A 24971-nucleotide genomic window follows, 5' to 3' on the forward strand; every position below is an offset into this window, starting at 1 on the left:
CACAGATAAACCCGACTCCACCCGAGTGTTCCATTTATCTAAAATCTACTGAGCAAGTAGACGCTGACTCACGTTACGGTTGTAGACGATGACTCCACGATTGCATCGGCGTTCATGTGTGCAGACATGTTGGTGAATACACCAGTTACAACCCCAACGGCTGCTGGTACAACCCTTGCACCTATGAGAGGTGAGATGGCGACATCATGAGTGTGTAGAAGATAACACAAGGTAATAAAATCTATTATTTTTCTCACAGGTTTTATCATTACACAATCACAATGACTGTTAACAATAACTGAACCAATATTATGCAAACAAAGCATTTTACTAATTATTTGTATTATAGGGGTGTAAGAAAATATTGATGTAACGATATAGTCCCCAAATATTTGTATTCCCAATACTGATATTCAATAGCACTGTATCGATATTTAAAAAGAAAAAAAAACGTTTTACTTCAAATTTATTTTACTGTTTGTTTCCTCTGTGCCAAAGTAACAACAAATCTGGCGACATGGCAGCAAAGACTGAGAAAGAAAGGATATACCAGCAGCTGATGTTTGGACCCATTTTGGCTTTAAAAAAGAGTTTAAAGTTAAAAGAATTAAACACTGTCGGATATTGAATATTGCATGTTGCTCTGGGTTGTTTGAGACCGTTAATGCATTTCATTGTGCGTTGTTAATATAAGTTTTCATTTCTTGTTAATATTTTGAGAAGCAGTTTCCTACAAGCACTTTCCCATTTGATAGAAGTATATGCTCAATAATTTGTTGTAAATATCCTTAAATAAAACAATACTGTACATCATTGTTCCACAGTATCGCAATATATATCTTATCGTGATACATATCTTATCGCCAGATTCTTGCCAATACACAGCCCTAGTTTATTATAACATAAAACATGTTTTTATGTCAGCTTTTTTCTTAGATTTTGTTCTCACTGAAATTAAATAAAATTAAAATTCTTTAAATGTCCGTGTTTTTTTGTTTGTGAAGCTTGAACTTTATCTTCACATCACAGACCAATGTACTCAAAGTAACAACAATTAAACATCCATCTTTAAGCTCAACTGGTAAAGCACAGAACTTTTGGTTTTGAGGTCACATGATATGACGCACTTGATATTGACACTGTTCCTATTTATCAGGTGCAATAGCAGACTTGTGCTTTTGGGGCTTCTTTATTTATTTATTATAGGTATTTTTAGTGGTTACACAACTTACATACTTAAAATGTAATGAGCATTTTTTTTACTGCATTTTGCATCAAGATCCTCATATATAAGACATACTGTACGTTCATGTGATATAAGGTCATATCGAACAAAAAAAAGGCTGAAGAAAAATAAACTCTGAACTATATGAACCTCTCTTTTTGTTTTTGTTCAGTTGACATATTCTTTACATTCCTTTTACATTAGACATATTAAGAGACAACATTTTGAGGAATAACCGAACTCAGAAAAATAGGCTACTGTTTTTTTTTCTTTTTGTTTATACATTAGTTAGATTCTTACACATGTGACACCAGCATGTTTATTCTGAAGAATGTATAAGATTTGTTAGACTAGAAGATAGATTTCATTTTGTTAAAAATCTCAACCTTTATGCACAACTATTACAAACCTTATTGTTGTTGAGGAGATATACATTTTTGCTGATCATTTTGTTGTGAAATGCTTTAGATAAATTAATATTTTCTTAAACATAACTCCAGGGTGCCTGGTTAAGTATCTTTTTAGAAATGCAGAATATGTATTTAAATGGCTTATAACATGGGGAAACCACTTGAACCGTAAATAAGAAGCTAACTCACGGCCTGCGTCCAGAGAGCTGTTGAACCAAGCTGCAGTCGTAGAATGTGAAGCCCGTCTCTGCCACCGTCACGTTCAAGAAACGCAGAGAAAGTGTGACCATAACAAACTCTGGAAAAGAGCAAATACAATAGTTTATAGCAAAGAAAGCAACACGTTTATTTATCATTGCTAGCCTCCTGTAAATACATATTAAAAGTAACAAAATAAAAGTTTTAGATAGTTATATTCAGCTTAAAACCAGGGCTGCCAAGTTTCAAGGAATGACAAGCATGATAATTGATACGATATGATGATATTTTTGGGTTAAAAATCTACATTTTCAAGAAGACATCTATGGCAGTTATTGATTGTTACTTGGGATAACTATTGATTCTACATTCAAATTATATGAAATTGTATTATTTGATTATTATTCTAATATTGAATTTTTTTTTATTATATAACTTAATTACTAACCAATTATTTAAAAACCTATTTATTGAATTAAGCTTATCCTTAATTCATTTTAAACAATCAGTAGTTATGGTAAAACTGGGTGAATGTTAAAAAAGTTTAGCTGACTCGACCTCGCACTGTTGTTTCTATCGCGTGAGTAGAGATGCCGAACTGAAAAGGTGGGCTGGCTTTCTTAACTCACCATCTCCAACAGTAATAGCAGGTAGCCTGCTGGCATCAGGAGTAGCACACTTCACCCCAACATCCGTGAGCAACGCTGGACTTTCTGTGTCTTGAAAGAAGCACGAGTAACCCTCTCCCTCCGCTATGGATGGAAGACCCTCCACTGACACTGTGATCTGATTAGAATCACAAGCAACAAGGTTAATAAAAGCTGCATAAACTTACTTAAAATCCATTTAGAGGCAGTGGCGTGTGCAAACACAGTAAGAGCAATAGATAAGTGTATGATTTTATTACATCAGTTTTCTCCCCGCTGCTGATGTTGTAAAGGCTGAGCTGCTGGATGCTGAGGCACTGCTGCGTCTGGTTGAAGCTCCACAACCAGTGTCCTCTCAGATACCCCCGCTGGCACTCCCAGCGCTGACCACACCTAGAACACCATGTAGAGAGGGGAGTGAGCGCTCGTTTCAAGGGAGTGGGATATAGAAAACAGCAACTCACCGCCCCTCTAGAACACACCAACCACAGTAGGGGTCTTTGGCAAGCAAACAGGTCTGACAGTCCATGTGGTCTCCACACTCAGCCACTGGCCGCTTCTCCACCTAAGAGTCAGAACAGATAAAGTTATTGAAAAAAATTATATAAATAAACCGTCCGTACTTCAAAGGATTGTGTCACAACAATTGAGGCCACTTTTCCCTAATCGATACTATTGTTTTGTTTGACACCGATCCCCCCCCCGCTGACTGTGCCTAAAACGTAAGGGTGAGTGACCTTTGACCTCCACGGCCAGCTGTCCTGTTACCCCCCTTTCTCCTAACTTTTTCGCTCTTCATTTTGGGTGCAGGGTCACAGCTTGAGGAAGTATCGAAGCTTGAAAAAGTCTGACAAATGAATTACGCCTGGAAAAAGCTGCATCTGTTCACTCAGCCGTCTGGCAAGTCCATGGTAGCAAAAAATAACAAAAAGTGATGTTTTTTTATATATATATATATATATATATATATATACATACATACATACATACATACACACATGGAGCTTTTCTTTTTTTATTTATGTTACTGCTTATTTTTAATATAGGCAAAGGCAATCAGGAAGCAGTGAACGGGGATCGTCTTGATGGTAGCGCCACCAGGAGGTGGTGCAGTGTATGTACAGACAAGAAATGCTAATAACCTCAGTTACAAGGCCTTAAATGATGACCATGATACAACACAAAAAGTACTTCATTAACTAAATGAAAAAAATAATAATGATATCACCACGAGATAGAGCTTTATTTTTATCCATCATTTAAAGTGAAGTTTATTTAAACTTACAGCATTCTTGGTCATGATGTAAATGTGTGTTCCGGTCTGGTCCAGTAGAAGGTCACTGTTGATGGGGGAGTTGGTGTCGACGGTCAAGTTTGCATAAACCTCTATGCGGCCATCTTTTCCCAGATAAACCTGCAGAAGAAAGAACAGATCTGTAGCAATAGAATCCCAATCAGTCGAGGACTTAAACTTTGTCTCTATCAGCAAATCAAATCACACTCAGGATTGTGTCCAAAGTAGGCAGGAATGCGATTACCACACCGTCAAATTGAATCTGGAGCACAGGAAGACACCTCACGCCTAAGTGATTCCCAGGCATTTCAACTCTCCTGTTACCCTCACATTAACAGGGTTAGAAGTGTTTTTTTCGTTCCCTGTTCCATAAGGCTCGCGCTTCTTCACCGATGGAAAGTGAAGTTTCAGTTGTCCCATTATGAGGATGCACTCAGGCCGTAATGTAGGAGGCTGGTCGGTTACGTCCGGACGTTTTAGAAGTATTTATGCATATTTGAGAAGACAGTGGTGAGAGACTGACACATGGCTTCCCAGTATATTCCTGAAACGCATAGATATAATATAATATAATACATAAACAAACTAATCTCCCCTTGTATGATTGAATTAGGTTGTGTGGTTGTGCTCAAGACGCTTCTATACTGAGGCAGACGATGTGGTTTCATATTGTAGTTAAGAGTAAATGGAGATGATTAAATGACATTCTTAATGAACTGGTGCCTTATGATTCCTTATGAGAGTAAACATAGTCAATTATATTTGGCACCAAAACTCCCTTCAAGGAAAGATTTCCTACGAAAAAACAGTTTTTTATTTTACTAAATGCTATTTATTTAGTTAACACAACATCTACAGACTTTTTATAAATTAGCGTACTGCTAAACAAACTGCTACTTTTCTCCATACATATGTAGTTGTTCATAGCAAAACAAACGCAAACAAACTTTCAAGTGTATTATATCTGTCAAAAGACGGACCTGCAGCTGCTCTCTTACCACATCAACCTCAGTTGTACATCATATCTAACACTTTGTACTAAATTGTTGCAACACAACTAATTTGCTAACTTGAGTGTAGTTTGATTGTCAAGCATGAACCCATCCAAGTGCAAGCATCCACACAGCGTATTAGGTTTGGAATTTTAGTCCTGCTACAATACAATAATCCTGTTTAAATAGATGACTGTGATGGCCACATGCAGTGACGCTTTGATCTCCTCCCGAAAAATACCATGTATGACACAAACTACTACTAGACCCTCCCCCCTATTAATATACCAAAGTTTGGTCTGCAATCCTCTGATCTTGCCTGCACATGTACCTTCTGATCCGTGGATCTTGTGACAATACACGCGATAGTTAATTTGGCAGGAATGACAAAACTCTTCCTACCTAGATACACAAACCATTTTAAAGCTAGTAAAACACAAGCACGCACAAATCCCTAGAACAAAAGGAATTAAGAACAGGATCAACAGCAGTGTGTGGATGTTGGAATGTTGGGAAGACTGGAATGTTCCAAGCCGCACACCTTTTTTTATGAACTAGAAACAAATGAAATTCATGTTTATGCTGGCATAGGGCGTCTGCTTTTGTGGGGAAGGACTCATTTTTATTTGTGTGAGCTGCAAAATCGGGGATAAAAATATTAGGGAACTCACAAAGCTTGAGAGTAAAGGAAGAAAGGGAAAACAAATGTGAACCATAAGATGACATGATGAGTCCAGGGAATCTCTCCTGTCACGGGTCCTGGAGCAGGAATTTGCGGTTCCTGAGAAACCATCTTAAGGGTTGCCATCATTACCATCTTCAGGTTCAGGATGTTATTTTGAAAGTCTTGTAAAACAGATATGGGAAAATCCAGCCCAGGGTCCAGATGCGGCCATTTGGTTGTTTATACATGATCAAAAGTAGACTTTCATTTCTGATAAAGGAGGAAGAGAGCGGAGAGGGTAAATGTGAAGCTACCTTGTGCAGAGTTCCTCTGGAGTCTCCGAGGAAAACTATGCTGTGCCTGTCTCGGACACTGACGGCCACCGCAGTCAGATGTGTTGTCGCGGTTTGCCACACAGCTTTGGCTTCCACTGGAATCCTGCTGGCCATTGGGCTCGGGGTGTGGTCCGAGCCACAGGGATATTTCTTCAGGGTGTTCTAGACAGAAGAGACAAGTTCTTCAGCATGATTTTGAGACATGATATCCTCTTGGTTTAAACTAAGCTTGAAGAAAAATACTGTATTATTATTCCTATGTTCTCCTGTGTAACTGATAACCTTACAGTTTGAAATCTGCTTTATAAGGAAGTCTTCTTAACAGGTGCCATGATTGTACCTTACACAGTATAACGCATTTCACATATGTACTCTATATATACAGTACATATACAGGTATATGTATATATAGATGAATTTGAGAAATTAAAGGATTTTAAGAGAAACTTATAGACTGAAATATATGGTAAGAAGTAGAATTGCTTCCTTTCGTCAACATCTCTATCTAATCAACTTTAAACTCGAAAGAAAGAACACTCATGATTTCCTTAAGATACCATGTTCAAAATAAGGGATTGTCCTTGTATGACTGGAGGATCTGCTTCCCTCTCTTGTCAGTGCTCATTAAGAAGAAGCGCAGCTGATTCAGGGTTCATCTCCTTTATTGATCTCAAACAATTCCTTCTAAACGATGCAGGGTTTTTGCACGGACCCGAACGTCTTGCACAGAGAAAGGGATTTTGTGGTAGAGGGGCAGCTGTGCAGAGGCACTTGGGAGCACTGGGCAATTTCAACAATGGCCTCATTACTACGCTAGTCCATCTATAAGAAAACCTTCGCTTGTCTGACTTTAATCTGGTTAATGGAGGAATCCTTTGTTATATGGCTGCGTTCAGAACGCTCAGGACTACATAAAGTAGACAACAGAGAGGCTTAATGATGTGTGTATGCTTGTCCTAAAATATTTTCCGCTGGCATCGTGGGGCAACCACACAGTAATCCAACATATCTTTTTGGGCACCAAATCACAGGACAGTAGGATAAAAGGTTTGTTTTCTATTAAATAATCCCGAACTGGAGTTCTGGGAAAGATCTGGGTGTGAAGAACAGTGAGATTTGCATGGCAATGTTAGTGAACACAGTTCTTACTGGAAGCAAGATGGCACAGCTGGACTTGACCTCATACTCTATGTAGGCCACTTCTCCTCTTCCCTCCATGATGCCATTTTCGGTGTAGCAAAGGTCTCGGGTGGAGTCCATGTGTTTGTCTATCTCGTCCAATGGGAACGCGCAGAGAGCCGAGGCATCAAAGTTGTTGTTATTGTTTTTGGAGCTGCTGCGCGTGGAGAAGACTCCCAGCAGGTCCTCACCCTCAAGGTCGTCACCTCGTCCCACCTTAAGACATACAGGCGAGTAGCAAACATAGTCAAGTGAAAAAGCAGGTCATTTTCTGTTAAGTTGCAATCAAATAAGCAGATTTTTTAAAGTTTAAATAGTGGTTTTAAGTATCAGTTAGTGAATGTTTGAAGGCCAACTACTATTAGCTAGATAGACGGTATTGACTGCATACCTGGGCTGCCTGAAGGAGGTTGTAGGTTGACGAAGGACTTGTCGCTGATCTGCAGACGAGGGGAACCTCGACGTAGGAATAGTAGGAAGAGTCGTTGAGACACACCCGGGCCACATACGTACGATATTCCCTCGATACGGACTTGATGTCGCGGCGATAGAAAAGAAAGTAGACGTGCGAGCGCCGCTTGAATGCCGTCACGAAATGGTGGTTGTACTCAGACAGACGCCCAGCCACCGCCAACTTGGCGGTCTCCTCGTAGGAAAACATGGGCTCCGATGATAAATGGCGAGTGGATATGGGCGGATGGCTGGAGGTGTAACCTCGACCTACGTACATCACCGTCCTCCCGCCTCCACGTGGGGCCACCACCAGCCCCACCGTGGACACCGCCGGGTCGTTGGCGGCGACATACTGCGTGTCCACGGGCCTCTCTTTGGAAAAGACGACCTTCCTGATTGACGTTAAACTTCGCTTCTGGCAGGTGCCCTGGTGGACACTTCCACAGGTGATCAGCTCCAGTGCTTTCGGATCCACCAGCAGTAGTTTGTTGTGATTACTGGTTCTCCTAGCGTGAGGACAGTTGGACTCGGTAACAGGAGGGAGGCAATCTTTGCTGTCAATCAGGGGTCCGGTCATCTCCTCTTGCTCCAGCCGAAGTCCGTCCAGTCCGTCCAGCTGGAAGAGATGGTCCCTGGCCCCCACATACACTGTACCCACACGTGGGTCCGGGTGGAGTACCAGGTGTTGGAAATGGGTGTCATTTCGAGTGAATCGTGGGTAATAACGTCGGTGTGGGGTGGCAATCACAATGGAGATGAAGAGCACGACTAGAGTGGCGTTACAGGTCTTCCCATGTAGCATGGCAAACATTCTAAGAAGGCACAACAGAACAGGCTTACTATTAAATGCATTTGTTTCACTTAAATCAACACATTAGTTCCCCATTTCCAATGAGGAAAAAAAGAACCAAGGGTCTTGTTTTGCAGCTGAAATTCTCACCATCTGTGATCTTTGTTAAGACGAAGACTTCCTCCTGCCTATCGCCTGGAATCATATCCCATTGCTTTTCTCTGCCTCTGTGGAGGAATGACAACATAATTATAAACCTACATCTGTCTATGCAAAAAAAACAAGAGGGCATACATAATAGACACACCATACTCAGGAGAGACAACAACAAGATGTCAAAAAACTCAAGCTTCTGTCCAAGCTCCTCAGACAAGGCGTCACAGCCCGTCGGCCCCACACTGAAGTGAAGACTGTAACAAAGGCCTTCAGACAACAGTGGCTCTATTCAGTGTTTAAACCGAATTCAAGGCAAAAAAGTGCTAGAACAGCTGCTGCTGAAACTTTAAAACATTAAAGAAAATACAAAAAAATTAAAGGTTTTAAAGGGCATATAACCTGTTAATTTGAGTGTCTCTTAAATCGATCTTGAAGCTCTACTGAATTCATCCATTCGTACGTGTCTGTTTGTTCAAAACTCTTTTAAATGAAATATTAACGAAAACGCACTTAAGCCCTGCCCACTGAGGAGGAGTGAAGCACATAATCACGTCATAGTAACTTACAAAAAAGTGCATTGTCATATTGAGTGACTTAATGAATCATGGAGAGGAAGACTTCTATATTTGAAACAAGTCAGTAAAGTTGGATTTGCATATTAGCTGCCCCTTTAAGACATCGTAGCCTCTCGTATGATGGTTTAAAAATATTTGGCTCGCATCAAATCACAGACAGACGCTGTATCATATAGATTCGGGAGATTCAAAACAACCATCATTTCCCATCACAACAACCATCCTTCAACACCTCCACAGAGAGTGCTTTGTGGACACTTACTCTCCATTTGTGCTAAAACCACTTGAATAATTGAAGAAGCTCCTCAGACCTTTCCCTGACCTCGGTAGAAAGGTTACGTGTGAATAAACAAGTACATTATTGTCACGTACCACCTCGTTTTTGTGTCAGAAACACATCATTAAGGGATCAAATTGATACTCAGCACGCGTTACTGACGCACCAACACGTCTCTTAATGACAGAGGACGGCAAATCTCCAGATGCAAGTGAGGCGGTCAGATGAGACACATCATGCACAATTGGTCTTAAGAGAGAATAGATTGTAGTTCCATTAGACATGTGGTGTCATCTCACCCAATTGTCACCTTACTGAAGCAACACTCCCGACACAAAGGCGGAGGGTTAAAAGTATGTGTGGGTGTGTGCGCATGACCGCAGGCGATCTTGGAGCAGGTGCTCGTGTTTTTTCGTAAGTAGACGAGTGTGTCTCAGTGCTCGTCTTCACTTATTTATGAGCGGAATAAGTAATATGATAAGTAATAACCCTCCACGCCCATCATGGAAGAGCGTTTGGAAGTGAAATGTCGCCGCTCCATTACAGATTGTTAAACAGGGCTGAAGATGCACACACTCCTTTTGAGAAGGAAGCGGAAGTGATTATAAAATATACAGCTAAAGCAAACTATCCTTCCTGGCTCATGATTTATTAAGACGAATTGGATGGCGGGATGATGCATCACATCTCTGAGATCTCTTTAGGAGAGTTTAAAAATAATCAATAATTTTTTCCGGTGTTAAACCCGAATTTATGGCAAAAAAGTGCTCAAACAGATGCTGCTGCTGGTGAGCACTTGTTTGCAAAGAGTTACTCAATGTGCTATTGTAGGCAACAATATTCCGATTTTAAATTTAAACCCGATCTCAACATGGCTGCTTTGGAAGGTGTTGCCATTATTCATTTTCCGATAACACAGATATCACTACTATTGGGACTAGCAATTGCAACAGGTTTAGAGCAGGGGACCTGGGAGCCACAAAAATGTTTTAATTTTTAAATTAAATATAATTCCATTACTTTATAAAATACAGCTCCTTTTTAAGTTACAGGCAAAATAACTTTTTTTTTCATTTCAATGTGGTGAGCTTCATCTTCATCTTCGTCTAAAAATACACTTAAAAACATCCAAATACCTCCATGGCGCTGGCCTGTAACGTCCATCTTGTATTGAAGCCTCGACATGAGGAATTCCCCAGAAAAATACTTAACCTAGTATCATCCACTCAAAACATGCCTAAAATATAGTCTTGTTTGTTAGTCTAAACCTCAGCCTAAATATGTCAGACAGACGAGCAGCATGGTGGTATTTTGGATGTTTCTTTTGGAGGAAGATGAAGACGAAGACAACTGAGCTCCAGTCACTACACTAAAATGAACATACACTTTTTGTCTATAAATATTAAAAGAACAGATGACTCTAAAAATAATCCCAACCATTAGATGACATGAGGGTGAGTAAAAAATATGTGAAATTTGAATTTTGGGTGAACTATCACTTTCAGCGTTGATAATTATCCTAACAATGTGTTGTACTGTATATTTACTGCAGTTGTTTAACTTAGTCAAAGTTGTTGTTCTCTGTTCTTATGTAGAGCAATATGTGACTCTGGAGGGTTTTATACACATCACATAATACTCACTCTTAGACCGACTACACTTAGTTGTATTACTCAATGAACGAAAATGAAAGTAATCAGATAACATTACTACAATCCTTTATTACAGATGTCAGTATCTCCAGAGAATGTCCCTGGATCTAAGATCTCCTTCACCTTGCATTGATAAGAGCACCGGATCCAAGATCCTCTCCATGTCCATGTCTGGTCTCTGCTGCCCTGCTCTTCACTGTCTCTTATTTACTATCCAGCAATTCCCAACAGAAGACCGTTTACACAGCAAGTCTGGTTCTGTTCAAGGTTTTGGCCTATTAAAAGGGAGTTTGTTTTTTTTCCTTCACCAATGCCAAAAATCACATTATTTCCTATACCTTTAACTGCTGAATTCTCCAAACATAGATGCAGAACAAGCCTGGGAAAAATGAAAGACAATGTCCCAAAAGTACTCTTCTCATGTGAACTGCTCTTTGACCACTGAGCAGGCCGAGGTCAACTTATTTTAAACTTCCTGCGAACCCATCACCACGGAACTTCCTCTTACCAAACCAGCAATGACGAAGACGGACTTTAGACTTGGACCAGCTGTAGTTTGAGTCATTATGAAAATAAGAGGGAGCCAAAAACATTACTCGTGTATTCTTGTAAAAGTTACAGATCTCATAGCTCGGTGACTTCTTCCATAACCAAAAAAGAGTTAAAAAGGGAAAACTTTGAGGAAGGTCGACACTTGCCAAGCTTTCACGAATCATTAACATTTAGACTTTTGAGCCAAATAAAGCAAGTTTAAAATTCACTGATGGCCTCAAATCTTCACAGCATTGTCTGGAATGCAGCATGAGTGGACATGGGGGCACAGTCCAAAAGTCTATAAATAGCCCCTGGTAGACCATTACAATGTTGACAGGGCTCTGGAAGGCAGTCACTGGAACAGAAGGGGAGGCAGATGCGTGCAATCTAAAATCAAATCTAACACTGATTGCTCACATATTTTATTCATGATAGACTTTAAACCTTAAAAGGGCAATTAATGTAAAAAACAAACTTTCCTGATTTCTTTCAATCGCTGAAGCCTTTGATGCTCGAAATTGATGCTCTTTTTTGAAGTTATTACTTTATAAAGTAAATACAATCTCAGGAAAAGAGAGGTTGGAAGAGCAAAGCCCATTATGACGTAATAATGTTTTCACTCCTCCTCCAGCCAGCTGTAATCATGCCCTGCTTTGTTTATACAATGAGTCCCTTGGAGGCGGTGACTTCCAGGACTGATGATGCGCAGTGACAAACCTTAGTGCTTGACCAATCAGAACAGAGTGGATGTGGTTATTGTGAACAAGATTTAATCTCCACAAAAACAAAGTATTATAATTGACACATACAATAGTCTAAGATGAATTAAAACACTTAGATCAACACATTAGTTACCCTTTAAACATGTTGGTTCTCATGTAAGAGTTTGTCTCTGTAAACATCCTGGCTCGTTCACAAGCACAGACATGCACAGTCCTCCGAGTTCTCAGACTGTGGTCACATCAGTGAACTCTTGCCCGACCCATTCTTGTCCATCTCACATTCCCTGCATGTCCGTCGGCGTTTAATAATTATTAAGACTCAACTGTGAAAATTCATTTCTAAAGCTCTAAACGGTCTGTGACAGCCTGCTGAACACTCAAGACCCCATAATATATGTGAGGTCATCCGTAGTGGAACAGTGGGGTACTTTGGGCCATTAAAGCATTTCTCTGCATTGTGATGTTCTGGTAGGCTGGCTGGCGTCTGGCCCCGGGGCCCCAGACTCCTTGGCTGGAGATGTCACAGCAAAAAGGATACAACATGGAAACTTAATAAATCCTCTCGACTGTAAGGAAGTGATAAGTAAAGAGGCAACATTTTTTTTAGGGTTGAGATGGTTTCATATTACAATAAAGATTCTATTTTCCATTTTTTCCAAATTTTGTCTTTAAAGATTTTTTTTTCAGTCATCCAAAGAATCTCACCATTCAATGCAGCTAAATTATCCCTTAAAAGGACATGTATTTTAGTTTTAAGGCTATACCAGATAACATGTACATTTTAACGTAGCAATTTATTTAAAAGCTGTTCATGAAGGATTTAACCGTACAAAATATGTCGATACTCAAAATTACATTTAGACAGGATATAGTGCAAAGTGAATCAATAAATAAGTTGGTCAAATTAAAGGATTTGTTCAATAGTGCATGAGGTCTTAACTAACACTACTGACAACCATAACAAATAAAGGATTGAACGTACAGCCTGATTTTGTTTTCACTTCAACTACCATTTCCTCGGTGCTTGGTTCCGTTCATCTATTGCATATTTTGTCTGTCATCTTATTTCATTATTTTATTCTATACCGACACCAAAAAAAAGTCCTATGTTGTGTTTATATCACTGGAAATAAAAGTTTATGATTCTGATCCTGATTTCAATATGCAAATAATTTCGGCTTTAAGGTTGAGAGGTATCCGGTCGTATCAAATTCCAACCACAAAATATGCATTTGGGGATCTGCCTCGCAAACACTCCCTTCATCACCATCAAGTAGTCATGGCTCACAGATCTTGATGAAGCACTTCCTTCTTTGCAAATGAGGCAGTGCACTTTAGAAACCAAACAATCTGCTTTTTGACTTGTTCTCATTTAATTTTTCTTTTTTTTTTACAATTTTAGAGCATTAACATGCTTACATAATGACAATACCATGAAAGAAAAATATGTTGCGTTTAATCATGAAATATATATAATAAATAAATAAGCTATGAATTGTTTCACTCAATTAAGACATGTCACCAAGTTTCGATGAGTTTTACATAAATGGTATTAAATATGTATGAATGCTAAATTAGTTGCTAATAAGGACCCGATAGTGATTAATAACTTGAAGTGAAATATTTGGTCACAATGCCTTTCAAAAATGGTTCTTTAAAAATATACGACAACATCACCATTGTTTTCCTCAGCCATGTTCAACTATTAAAGTCTTCTAATCAACCAAACCACATAAAAACAATGTTGAAAAAATAAGTATAATTTATAAATGAACCCATTAACACCAATGTGATATTAAGTAGCAATGTCTCATTGCAAAATAATAAAGCAGTTTATATACAGTAGATGAAAAGGTCTATCTTTATAAAAGGGCTCATATTAAGAAAGGTAGACTTAAAGATGTTTGGCCCCTCTCCATTTCCGTGGCATTCTTGAGAGTCAAAGGCCATCGCGCTGCACTTGGTTCACGTTCACACAGAGAGGGTCTGTCTCTCCGCCCCTCCGGTGGGCTTAACAGACCCTCTGTCTGACTCGGCTTCAGGGAATAGTGTCCCTTTCACTCCTCTTACTGGCCGCTAGCATCTAACGGACACAGGATAACTGAGTAACTTCCCTTTGAGGCGAGACCCTTCGCACACAAACACATCCAAGCAGAGAAAGAAAGCACTTTTTCCCAAGTTCACACACCCACACTTCATTTATGACAGGGTCCTTTCAGTGTGGACAGAGCAGCGCTCTGAGAAAGCAGGTGCTAGCCCGAGCTGCTTAACATGACACTCATGACCCACCTTTAACTGTAAGACATTTAAATCATGTCATTGATGCACATTCATGATCATCATTACAAACATACATTTCACAAAAAAAGAAATTTATGGCAACTTAATCAATATTGACGTTTCCCCGCAAGTGATCCAATCACTTTCCATGTTCCCCACGGTGAAATATGACGGCACAAAGATGTTATATTATGCATGAATTATTATTATTATGAGTTTGACGACTGGAGAACAGATGGCCCCAAAGGGACACTCAGGAAATACTGACATATTTATGCACACAGCTCCTAATGACAGACAAATGCATTTAAATTGTATTATCCATTGTTATGATTTGTTTATATAAACCATCGGTTTTATTCACCTTATAAATAGGGGTGTGTTCAGAGAAGAAAAAGGGATGTGTCAGAGAGAAAGTGTCGCATAAAAAAGCATAGAAAGGTGACGAGGACTAGCTCATATCTTGTCAAAGAAAGGATTGATAACTAACTACCCATTATACCACCTTTGCGCCAACATTAGCTCAACATTCTACGCCATCAGAAAATTTTTTAATCACTTACTTACAATGACAGATGACTCACCGGTGACATGATACATGGTCAATACAAGCCCAAAGACATCCGTGTCAGGAATGAAGTTAATCATTTTAGGGGGCCTGAGTCAGAAAATTAGGCCGCGTTCACATAACCGACACCCGCTAATGCTCTTTGCAATAACAAGGGAGTAGAAATCTTCCCATTGATGCCATGGCCAGCTGTGTGCCGCTAATAACAATGACATCATGGAAGGACTGTATGTATTCCCGGAGGGGATTGGTTGACATTTGCCATCAACCTTTTTTAACAATATTAATTTCTTCTGCTAAGCGTCTGTTCGGTTTTTTGGGATTGAAGTGGCCATATTTTCAGATGAAGCATCACGTCATCAAGCCAGCACTGATACGGCCATTGTGCCAAAGAAGGATCCCGTGGGATGTGAATGTGTATTAATTTGTTTGTGAATGCGCTGCATAAATTACCACCTACGGGGAGTACAGCCATTGCTCCACTCCAAGTCACTTGCAGGCGCGCACTCGCTCACAGAAACACATGCAGTCGCCTCGTCTTTCAAAACACTCAATAGCCTGAGAAAGCCCTTTGTCATTCATCGTTGGCGTGACGACGCGCTTGGGTCCAGTGAATACAGAGTGGCGGTCTCTTCCCGGTCTGTGGACAATTTTAATCCGCTTGTCTCACTGTCTGTAGCCACATTTCTGGTATCCCCTTTGTAACTGCAGAGATGCTTCTTACGCCTTCTTGTCTTATTATCGTCATGATAAATTTAGGATAACTGATGACTCAAAGAGCTCTGGGAAACATCAGGAACGTTTTTCTGGTAGTTTATTGAATCAGGGCGACTAAAAAAAAAATGGAAAGGCCATATTGAGCTGCAATGCTACTGATAGTGAACCAGAGTATTGTGCTAATGTGCCTGGGCTCTGTGCTCGTTCTCCCATTTAAGTTTCATGGATGAGAAAATGTCCAGTCCAATTTCTCAAAGGCCCAGCATAGAAGACACTCTTTTATTCCCAGGGGGACTCATTTATGATGTGAGGCAAAATGAACCCGTGAACAAGACGTGTTTTATTCATCAACAGGTTTGCAGCTAATGACCCTTGACGGACCTTTGACTCCTACAAGCAGAGTTGAGCCAGGCCTGCATCCCGTCAGTCTCAAGCTTCTTAGTAATTCCTCCCCCTAGTCTTTGCCTGTCGAGCCCCCCCCCCCCCACCACACACACACACACACCTCGCCACCATAGCAGCTATCCCAGGAGCCGATCTGGATGCCAAACATTTCACAAATGTTATGTCAGGGTCGGACTGTACGGCTGTTCTGACACAGAGCCATTGAAACCATTACACTATTATATGACCATTTAACTATCCTTGTGAAGGTTAGACAGCATCTTTTACACACATGCATTCAAACATTAAGTAAACAAATGCATTTAAACTGTCATTGTCACTGTCCCATTATCCATTTCATGTTTTCAGGTTACTAACAAATATCTGTAATGGCTTAAAAGTACCTGGGAATACAGTAGACTAGGGGTGTCAACGGGAGGGGCCAAACATGCCGTCCAGGTCATAGGTTCAACAAATTGTATGCAACTAAACTGTATGTATGGAAGTATGCATCCATCATAATGTGATATTGTCGTTTAATTCTTTGATATTAAATCTATTTTCATCATTTATATGTTTATCTTTTTTTATCAAACACTCCAATAAAATACATTTTCCTCTTTATCATTTTACCCCTGTTGCTAGCTCCTTAGCTTATCTTTAACACTGACATTTTTTCTAGGTCACTATATGATTGTATCAATCCACTTTGATTTTGAGCACACCCTCCAGTGTGCCACATAACAAAAATTGGCGTGCCGGTTTTAGCCTTTAGGCATCAAGTTTAACACGTGTGAAGTTGACCTGGCTGCACCATGGTAAGAGTTTGGGACCCTCGGTACAACACACAGTTAAGGGTTTTTGTGAAACACTATAGTGCCAGTGCTACTAAAATATGTTGTACGTTGCCTTGATGCACTCTGACGGATACATCTTGTTTTGCTGATGCTGTGAAAAGCTCTAGGATTTGGCATAGCAGTGTGTTCTCTTTAACCACACAAGATAATCCCCTTTCAGTGTCAGCCATGGCTTCACTGAAATGAAGAAAAAAAAAAGAGGGCGTGGTCACCAGAAAAACATCAAGGCTCACGTACCACAACCTTAAGTATGCAGTACAGTATAATAGACATGTGTATTGAAATATCTGAACAATACTGAAGAACGTTTCTCTGTATATTTTGCTAGAATTGCTGTGAAACAGCATAAACAGCTTTGTTTCATCCGCAGCCAGAGCAGATATAATCCAGATGAAACGCTAAAAAAAAACAGCGGCAGCTTTCTGCTTTTCCATATGTCATTCTAATTTACTCAACACGGCTGTGTTGTTGTTTTGCGTGTGTGTGATTAGATGGTGGATCTGCTCCAGGCAGAACCAACGGATGGTTAAACAGCTTTAACAACAATGATTTTGTCAACACCAAATTTACGTATATTTGGCAAAAGCTCATTTTTGTCACTCATTTATGCAAAAATAATCATTTATTTTTTAATTTAATACCCAAATAAAGAAAGGTTGCATTCACAGCGTCTCTTTAAATTCATCTATTTTACTCATCAGCATGTGTCAGTTTGTACAGAACTCTTTTAATTCAAATATTCACATTAGAAAATGCACTTAAGTCCTGCCCACTGAAATTGAGATCTAAAATAGTTTTGACTGGTATCCATCAATGGATTAGGTTGCAGATAGAGACTTTACCGTAGGTTAATCCGTCTTTTACAGTAGATCTCAATCCAATCAAGAACTGTAGGAGTCAAATGAGATGAGAAATAGTGGACTACTAGAATACTAGACATGTTCACTTGGAAAATATTGCAGTTTTCTACTACTTTCAAAAGTGCCGTCTTCACCTCTAGTGGCACTTGCTGCAGTAAACAGCACCAAGGTTATCCAACATGACATACATTGCCAAACAATGAAAGACTCGCATGATGCTGTGACCAAAATATTTGGATTGACGAAGGTCTGCTGGGCTTTTATTATTCAAAATAAGGGAAGCTGGTGGTTTTGTGGGAGTAGGCAGGTGGGTGGGATACTCTGGCCTTCTGTCAACAAGTCAAGTGACCGACAGCTTCATTAGAAAGAAAATGGACGCCCCCAGAGACACGCCTTTGTGCCCCGTCTTGGTGTTCGCCTTCCAGGGGGAGCAAGCTTAAAGGATGAAAATCGGAGCTGATATTTTCAAGTGGGAGGTCCTCAATTGTCAAACGCTTAATAGACTGTGTCTCCGACTTGCTTAGGGACATGTGCCTGTAATACCGACCCAGACGGACGAACACAAACGTTCATCACGGTGACATTTGCATCTCCGACAGAAAATCAAACATGATTGATGAGAAGGGCCCAGTGTTACTTTTGTCTTTGTTAAGTCAATACTTTGTTCGGCAGAATTGTCTCCCATTGCACCAATGTTAGTGTTGTGTTCTTTTGTACTTTGGGAAAAAACGTGTATGGATGTGTGTGTCACAGTGTGCCGAAAAGGGGGCGGGTAAGAGGATGCACGTTAAATCTCTGCATTTCAGAGAAGGATTTTTACTTTAAAAAATGAAAGTAATCAATAATGAGTAGTAACGCCAATATTAATACTCAAAAACTGAAACAATGGATTGGGTGGAGACGTAGTTTGACGCAATAATCCATTTACAATTACCTCTGTTGTCGCCCTCGGTTACAATTTGGGAAAAAACTAAATACATTCATAAAAATCTCCAATTCTTAATCACATACTTTCAGATAATAACAGGATAACTGAATATACAAACTTGTAACAGAGAAGAAAAAAAAATGAAATCAGTATATCTTTAGGGTTCGATGATTCAAAATTGTGAAATAAATGTAATGAACTCCTTAGATCCTGTAGATGAACTTTTTTTTTTTTTTTACCATGTTTTGTATTTTTAAAAGCGATAATTCCACATAATCGGAAAAAAAAAGAAACTGCCATTGTCCTTAAAGGACTGTCAAAAAAACAATTATTTTTTTATTCCATCTGTGGTTGCTATCTTGCTTTATCAATCCTTGCACCCCAGTGCTTATGCCTAATTAAAAGGGAGAATATCAGATGGCAATACCACCACCAACTGTGCCACCGAGAGGGTTGCGCAACGAAAGATCAGTGCTTCTCCATAAATGCCAACCTGACTGCTCCATAAGGTCTTTGTTGCAGAAGGGGGCACAGGCGTGGACTCAACATTAATATGGCTAATGGCTTAGGGAGCCCCACTGCTTCTTTTATTGAGACTGGCTTTTCCTGATCCGGTAGGGGGGAGAGCTTGCAGACTGCGATAAGATACAGCAAAGGATTGAGGGAGTCTGGAATATGATTCAAGTTGGCTCTTGGAGTGCAGGGAGGGGCCGCGAGGTATAGGAGCTTTGTGTGTTTCGGGGGCGAAGGAGTGGGGTGCGGCTGTCTACATCAAGGTCGACCGATCCAATCAGAGTTCTGCCCGAGGTCACCAGACACCTGGGAGCATCAATGATTGATCAAACAACGGGGTTCATCCGACGATAGGTGGGGACACAACAAAGAAGTGCAGGGGCAACAGAAAAGGGGGTGCATTTACAGTATGTATCGTTATTACTGTGGATGTGAGGAGGTGTGCAGGGAAATGTAGAACTACAAGCAGACAACCAAGTACTGTAACCGAGCCTTGAATAAACACGGAGCTAATCAATCGATTACCTCCTTCTCCTCCACTTGTTTTTCACTTGGAAGTTACAGAAAATATTGTTTGTATATACAGTATATATATATATATATATATATATACATTTCGTTTTCGTGATTGTTAAAATAGTACTTAAAGGCTTTTTATAAGCTCTTGCAGGATAGTCGAGTTGGAATCCACACCAAAGTATCAGAACCATTCACATTTGTCTAGGGACAATGAAAATGAGTGGATGTAGTCTTAGTGATGTCAAATTCAATCACATAGGGGGCGAGGTCCCTGGCCAAAATTATTTTTTACCAAACTGTCTTTTACAGGGAGAACACGTCTGACTGTTTGTTTGTTTTTTTGGGGGGGCAATATATTTTAACATGTCTTCAACGTCCATTATTTTTCCGTTATAAGATGCCTGTGTGGAATTGTTACCATTAATATTCTCTATTCAGTATCTTATTATAAACATAAACAGGTATCTTTACAAGTCGCAATATCATCATAATTATTAAATTACTTTGATGTAAAACCAACAATTCTCCTAGCCACAAAAAAATACTTTGTGGGACAGAATTAGCCCCTTGGTCTTGGAATTTTAAACACATATCCATGGAGTAAAATAGTTAACACTTATAATGACGGAGAAAGTTGTGAAAGCTTTTGTCCAAATTTCAAAATGGCCACAAAGTGTGGCATACATTTTTTAGGTATAAAAAGCTACTCAAGTTAAGATGGATGAACTAATTGATACAATTCCAACTGAAATGTGTCACTAAAGTCATCACACACACGGGTCCTCAAGGTGACCTACTGTTTATTATCTTCAATGTAATTGTGTTTTACTTCACGGCAACATAAATGTTATTAAACCTTATTTTAACTAGCAGCCTTCACTGGGAACAATTCTCCAAACAAAATGCCGAAGACATGGATTGAACACCCTGTACACAGACAGAACACATTAGTGCTGAATTTTTGAGTAAAGAATTTTACCCACTCCCGACTTCAGGGCTGCTGCTAAAATGCATTATTAATGAGGGTGGGTCCACTGATGACTGGGATTAGTTTCAATAATCTTTGAACATAGGATGTTAACCATTTTCTACTAGTACAACCAAACCCATTCACATACATTAATAGACGAATGATGAGCCACCCTTGTATCAAAATCTTTTAGGGGTGAGAGAAAACAATTGATACACCATTATGTTGCAAAATAAAATTCCCACGACATTGTAATCACCAGCACTGTATCCAAATAATTTTTGGCTTTTAAATCATATTATATTTTAATATTTTTTCTTTCATTGCTTCTATTTGGATAAAGTTTGTAAAATAAAATAATTTGATAATAATCAAAATCCTGCAAGATCCCTGCGATGACTGAGGACAAGTGGATACAGTTGACTCAAGCAGATTTTAAAGCTGGTGTTTGGAAATATTTTATTTAAAAGAAAAATGAAAGTATTCACAACTCCATCAAGAGCCTTGCAGTCTGTAAATTCGGGGCATGGACACTAAAGTTAGATTGTTTGTTCATTGATTGGGGTTATATTATAATTTTAAGCAGGCTTACTAATCATTAGTTTGGTGTCAATAAATGTACTCATATAAGTGCATTTTTTTCTTTAATCAGACCTGCAAACAAGTTGTACCGCAAAGAAATCTTCTATCCATTGTTCAAGCACTGATCTTTTCTTAAGAGTTTAACCCAAGAATTGCTACTTAGCAAAAGAAAAATGGTTTTCGCTTATATAGATTATTAAAAATAAAATGTGATACAAAATTGAATGATTAGTTTATTATAAGAACGGTGCTAAAATGTTTTTTTCAATCTGAGATGTCCGATTTTTATTCATTTGTGTTAAGCTAAAGTTGAGAGTTTAAGCACCATTCTCAAACCTTTTAAAAGCCATGTAAAAAATATATAATAATTAAATAATAAATAAATAATAATAATACATTTTTAAAAGAAATCACACCCTCATAGTAAATATTATAATGCATTTCAGACATTTGAGGGGGAAAAAAGTCCATATGTTGTCACCACCATAGGGAATTTTCAGATCAGGGTAAATATAGGTCAGTATAGAGAAGATGAAAACCAGGCAGTGGATTTCAGTTCAGCACATAAAGATGGCGGATCTCTATTCACCCGGACACACGTGAACAACAATGCACATTCTTACTCACCATGGGTTGTTGTTGCATTCAATAAGTGGGAGCAACATCTGACACTTGGGCCACAGGAGTCTATTGATTGGCTGGCGCTCCAGAAAAAGCTTGTGTCAAGGGCAACTGGGGTCAAACTGTGCACCCTGGAAAAAGAAAAGACACATCAAATAAGAGGAGAAGAGGGAGGCAGACGACACGGCTAATCTAGGCATGGCTCTGTGAGAAAAGCGGAAGAGGAAGCTCTTTTCAGGTACTACACAAAGGCCACAGCGTGTATTTCAGAGGTGTGGGGGAGGCTTTTTTCCATGGCAGAAATACAAATATTCATAAAGAGTCCTGTCGTCAACCCGATATCAACCTTGTGTTTTCCTAGTGAGGAGTTTTCGAAGGATTCTCATAAAGTGTAGTCATGTGTATGAGGATGATCCGGCAGCTGGACAAACATACTTGATCCAACCACTGTTCCGCTAATGGCTACTGCGAGACCACCCTCCCCTATTCAGAGCACATACTACTACCAAAACAACTTCTGTTTGGTTATCGCATGTCCATCGGTCACTTTCATGTGAAAGTATGGTATTACAAATGCTATATAGTGTGTCCGATCACTCTAAAGGGGAAGGATCCTTTCAGTCAGCGACAAAGGAGGAGGGAGGGAAGACCCCACCTGGAGAGCAGCTACCATCTGCCTGGAAAGCAAAGGCACCATCAGATCCAGGGTTAAGTTTTGAGAACTAATTAAATGTAGCGTTGACTTGAATTGTGATACTACAGTAGAGCGACAGAAGGAGAATGAAACGTTTTTTTCGGTGGGGATATGGGTATGTTTTTGTCATTTCAGCACAATAAGACGCAGGATTAGTTCATTGGACTAGAAGGTAAATACATATACAATTGCAATCATTCATTCATACATTATTTGCACTAGTCTAGTACAGCCAGTTGTCTTTAAACACCCAACCATTTTTAACTTAGACATCCTGGACCGTAAGCACTGGCTCCACCACGGTTGGAAACCCTTGTACAACAAAGCTTGAATTTTGGCCCAAGGAGTGAAATAAAGTTCGTTAAAAGCAATGTGAAGAGTCACAGAGGGCATGTCAAGACGCGTGGAACCCGATTCCACATCAGGGTAGGTCACTAGATATTGATGAGTGAACACTTCTTAACACTTCTAGAAACTGCGAGTTAATACAAGAAACCTTGTCTTATTGATAAACCTGTTAGTAGGAGTTTCCTCCTGACTTTTTTGAAGTGTTAAGGTTCTTTACTTTACAGTATCAGTCTGATGAATCTAACCAGGTTAAGAAAGTCACTGTGTAATACTTGAAGTTCTCATAACCGCACTTAACATTTTTAGTAGTTGTGGGATTTATTGTTTATTTGAAAAAAAAACACTATTTGGATAAAAAATGGTTGATTTTGTCATTTCTTTAAGTTGTGCACTTGAAAGTACAGGGTTCGTTTTCATGATGGTATCGAAAGGTATCAAAGTATCAGAAAATTTACTGGTATTGGTATCAACTACTGGAATTATGTGGCAACCCTAATATGCAGTATTGCCCTAGTACTTTGGTGTTGGATAATTTACAGACCACATAAGTTTTGAAACCTAAATAAAAAAATATATAAAACATCCGCTTTTAAAGCTGCTGGAATCGACAGTATCAGTACCATGAAGAACAATATTGCAATATATCAGTGTATTCGTACGAATATTTTAAAGCATTGGACGGGAGTTTGAGTTGCTAGCTAGAGTTTAACCTCTGAAATAGAAAAAAGTTAATAGTTTACTTTTAAAAATAATAATTTTTAAATCAATCCATATAACAAATACACTTTGTTTTTTTAAAAGGCTGAAGTATGTTACAGATACCAACATGAGATCTTATACTGTTGAACCAAACATCTATTTAAGACTTATGGAACTACTTGTTTATCCTCTTACAAATACTAATAACACCAGCTTAGGCTTTTAGCATTTAGTAATTCCTCAAGTAAGTCAAGTTTATACATGACTGGTAATTTGAGTACTTTAAGTACCCACCAAATAAAACAACAACAAAAATGTACAGTATATATAGTAAAAAGGTTTTTTTCATTGCATCTTTCCAGTGTGTTTGTGAATCAACAGAGATCAGGTAACAGACTCCGATCGGACTTAAGACTTAAATGGTGAGAGGTTATTTGTTATCCCTGTAATCTATTGACCGGCCTGGTGTGAGCTGGGATTGACTTTAAACCTCAAGATTCCTGCCCTGATTTAGTTGATGAACATTCCACCAAACTGAGTGGTCAGCGTCCTCTTAGCTTTGGGCATCACAGTGGGAGTTCCATCAGACTCAGCATATAAATGTAATCTTCTTCTCCATTACTCGTCCTCAGCCTTTCATTAATTAGTGGCTGACTAAGTGGGGGATTTCTCTTTAAAATCTTTTGGGAGAACGAATAAACATATATTCCCTATTGAAAACATGCCGGCAGGCTTTTATTCTTTTTGTTGATTTAATAGATTTTCTCTTACCCAAACTGCACACTTCTTCCCTCAGATTATCTTAATTATTGTCAATTAAGTATCTTGAATGGATGCTGAAAATGGGGATTCAGCGTGAAATTAAGGGGCATAACAAAACTCCTGTTCAAAATTCCCAAAAACACCCACTAGTGTATCTCGTTCATTACACAGCCCAGGGAGATTTGTGGCCTCCACTATCAGAGGGCATCTAGACAACAAATCCCTTTCACTCCCAATGAACGTGCAGATCTGATCAAGGCCCTCTCAACAATGAGTGCCTTCAGGTCAATGCTGACAAAGCGATGAGCTTTTCGCTGTGTACAAACATGCAATCCCATATCCATTAGCATCAACTAACAGCCAATAATGTTGGCTTTGTCTCATCAATCAAGTCTTCGGCGTTATCACATTCAAATCATATTAAATAGCAGATCGCGATAAGAGATGCTATTAATCCGAGGAACCTTCTGAGGTCACGCTTCGACAAAAGAGTTGACAGTTGTTGGAGCACGCTGGATTAACCAGACATTTCTTGTGGAAAGGGAATGCCCCACCTGTGAGTCGAT

General features: G+C 39.3%; 1 protein-coding gene across 1 annotated transcript in view; it reads right to left on the reverse strand.

The window, feature by feature from the left end:
- LOC148059815 (plexin-B1-like) overlaps positions 1-24971 on the reverse strand; it is a 46000-nt gene that overhangs the window by 15043 nt on the left and 5986 nt on the right. The window contains exons 2-12 of the mRNA XM_087782110.1: positions 21909-22033; positions 8338-8414; positions 7336-8209; positions 6915-7160; positions 5745-5927; positions 3766-3894; positions 2945-3045; positions 2741-2873; positions 2463-2619; positions 1825-1933; positions 73-181 (exon numbers count right to left, since the gene is read on the reverse strand). Of these exons, the coding sequence (XP_087638236.1) occupies positions 73-181; positions 1825-1933; positions 2463-2619; positions 2741-2873; positions 2945-3045; positions 3766-3894; positions 5745-5927; positions 6915-7160; positions 7336-8208 (2040 nt within the window). The 5' untranslated portion in view covers position 8209; positions 8338-8414; positions 21909-22033. The remainder of the gene's footprint in view (positions 1-72; positions 182-1824; positions 1934-2462; positions 2620-2740; positions 2874-2944; positions 3046-3765; positions 3895-5744; positions 5928-6914; positions 7161-7335; positions 8210-8337; positions 8415-21908; positions 22034-24971) is intronic.

Source organism: Callionymus lyra, chromosome 19, assembly GCF_982586985.1.
Source record: "Callionymus lyra chromosome 19, fCalLyr1.hap1.1, whole genome shotgun sequence".
Taxonomy (NCBI): domain Eukaryota; kingdom Metazoa; phylum Chordata; class Actinopteri; order Syngnathiformes; family Callionymidae; genus Callionymus; species Callionymus lyra.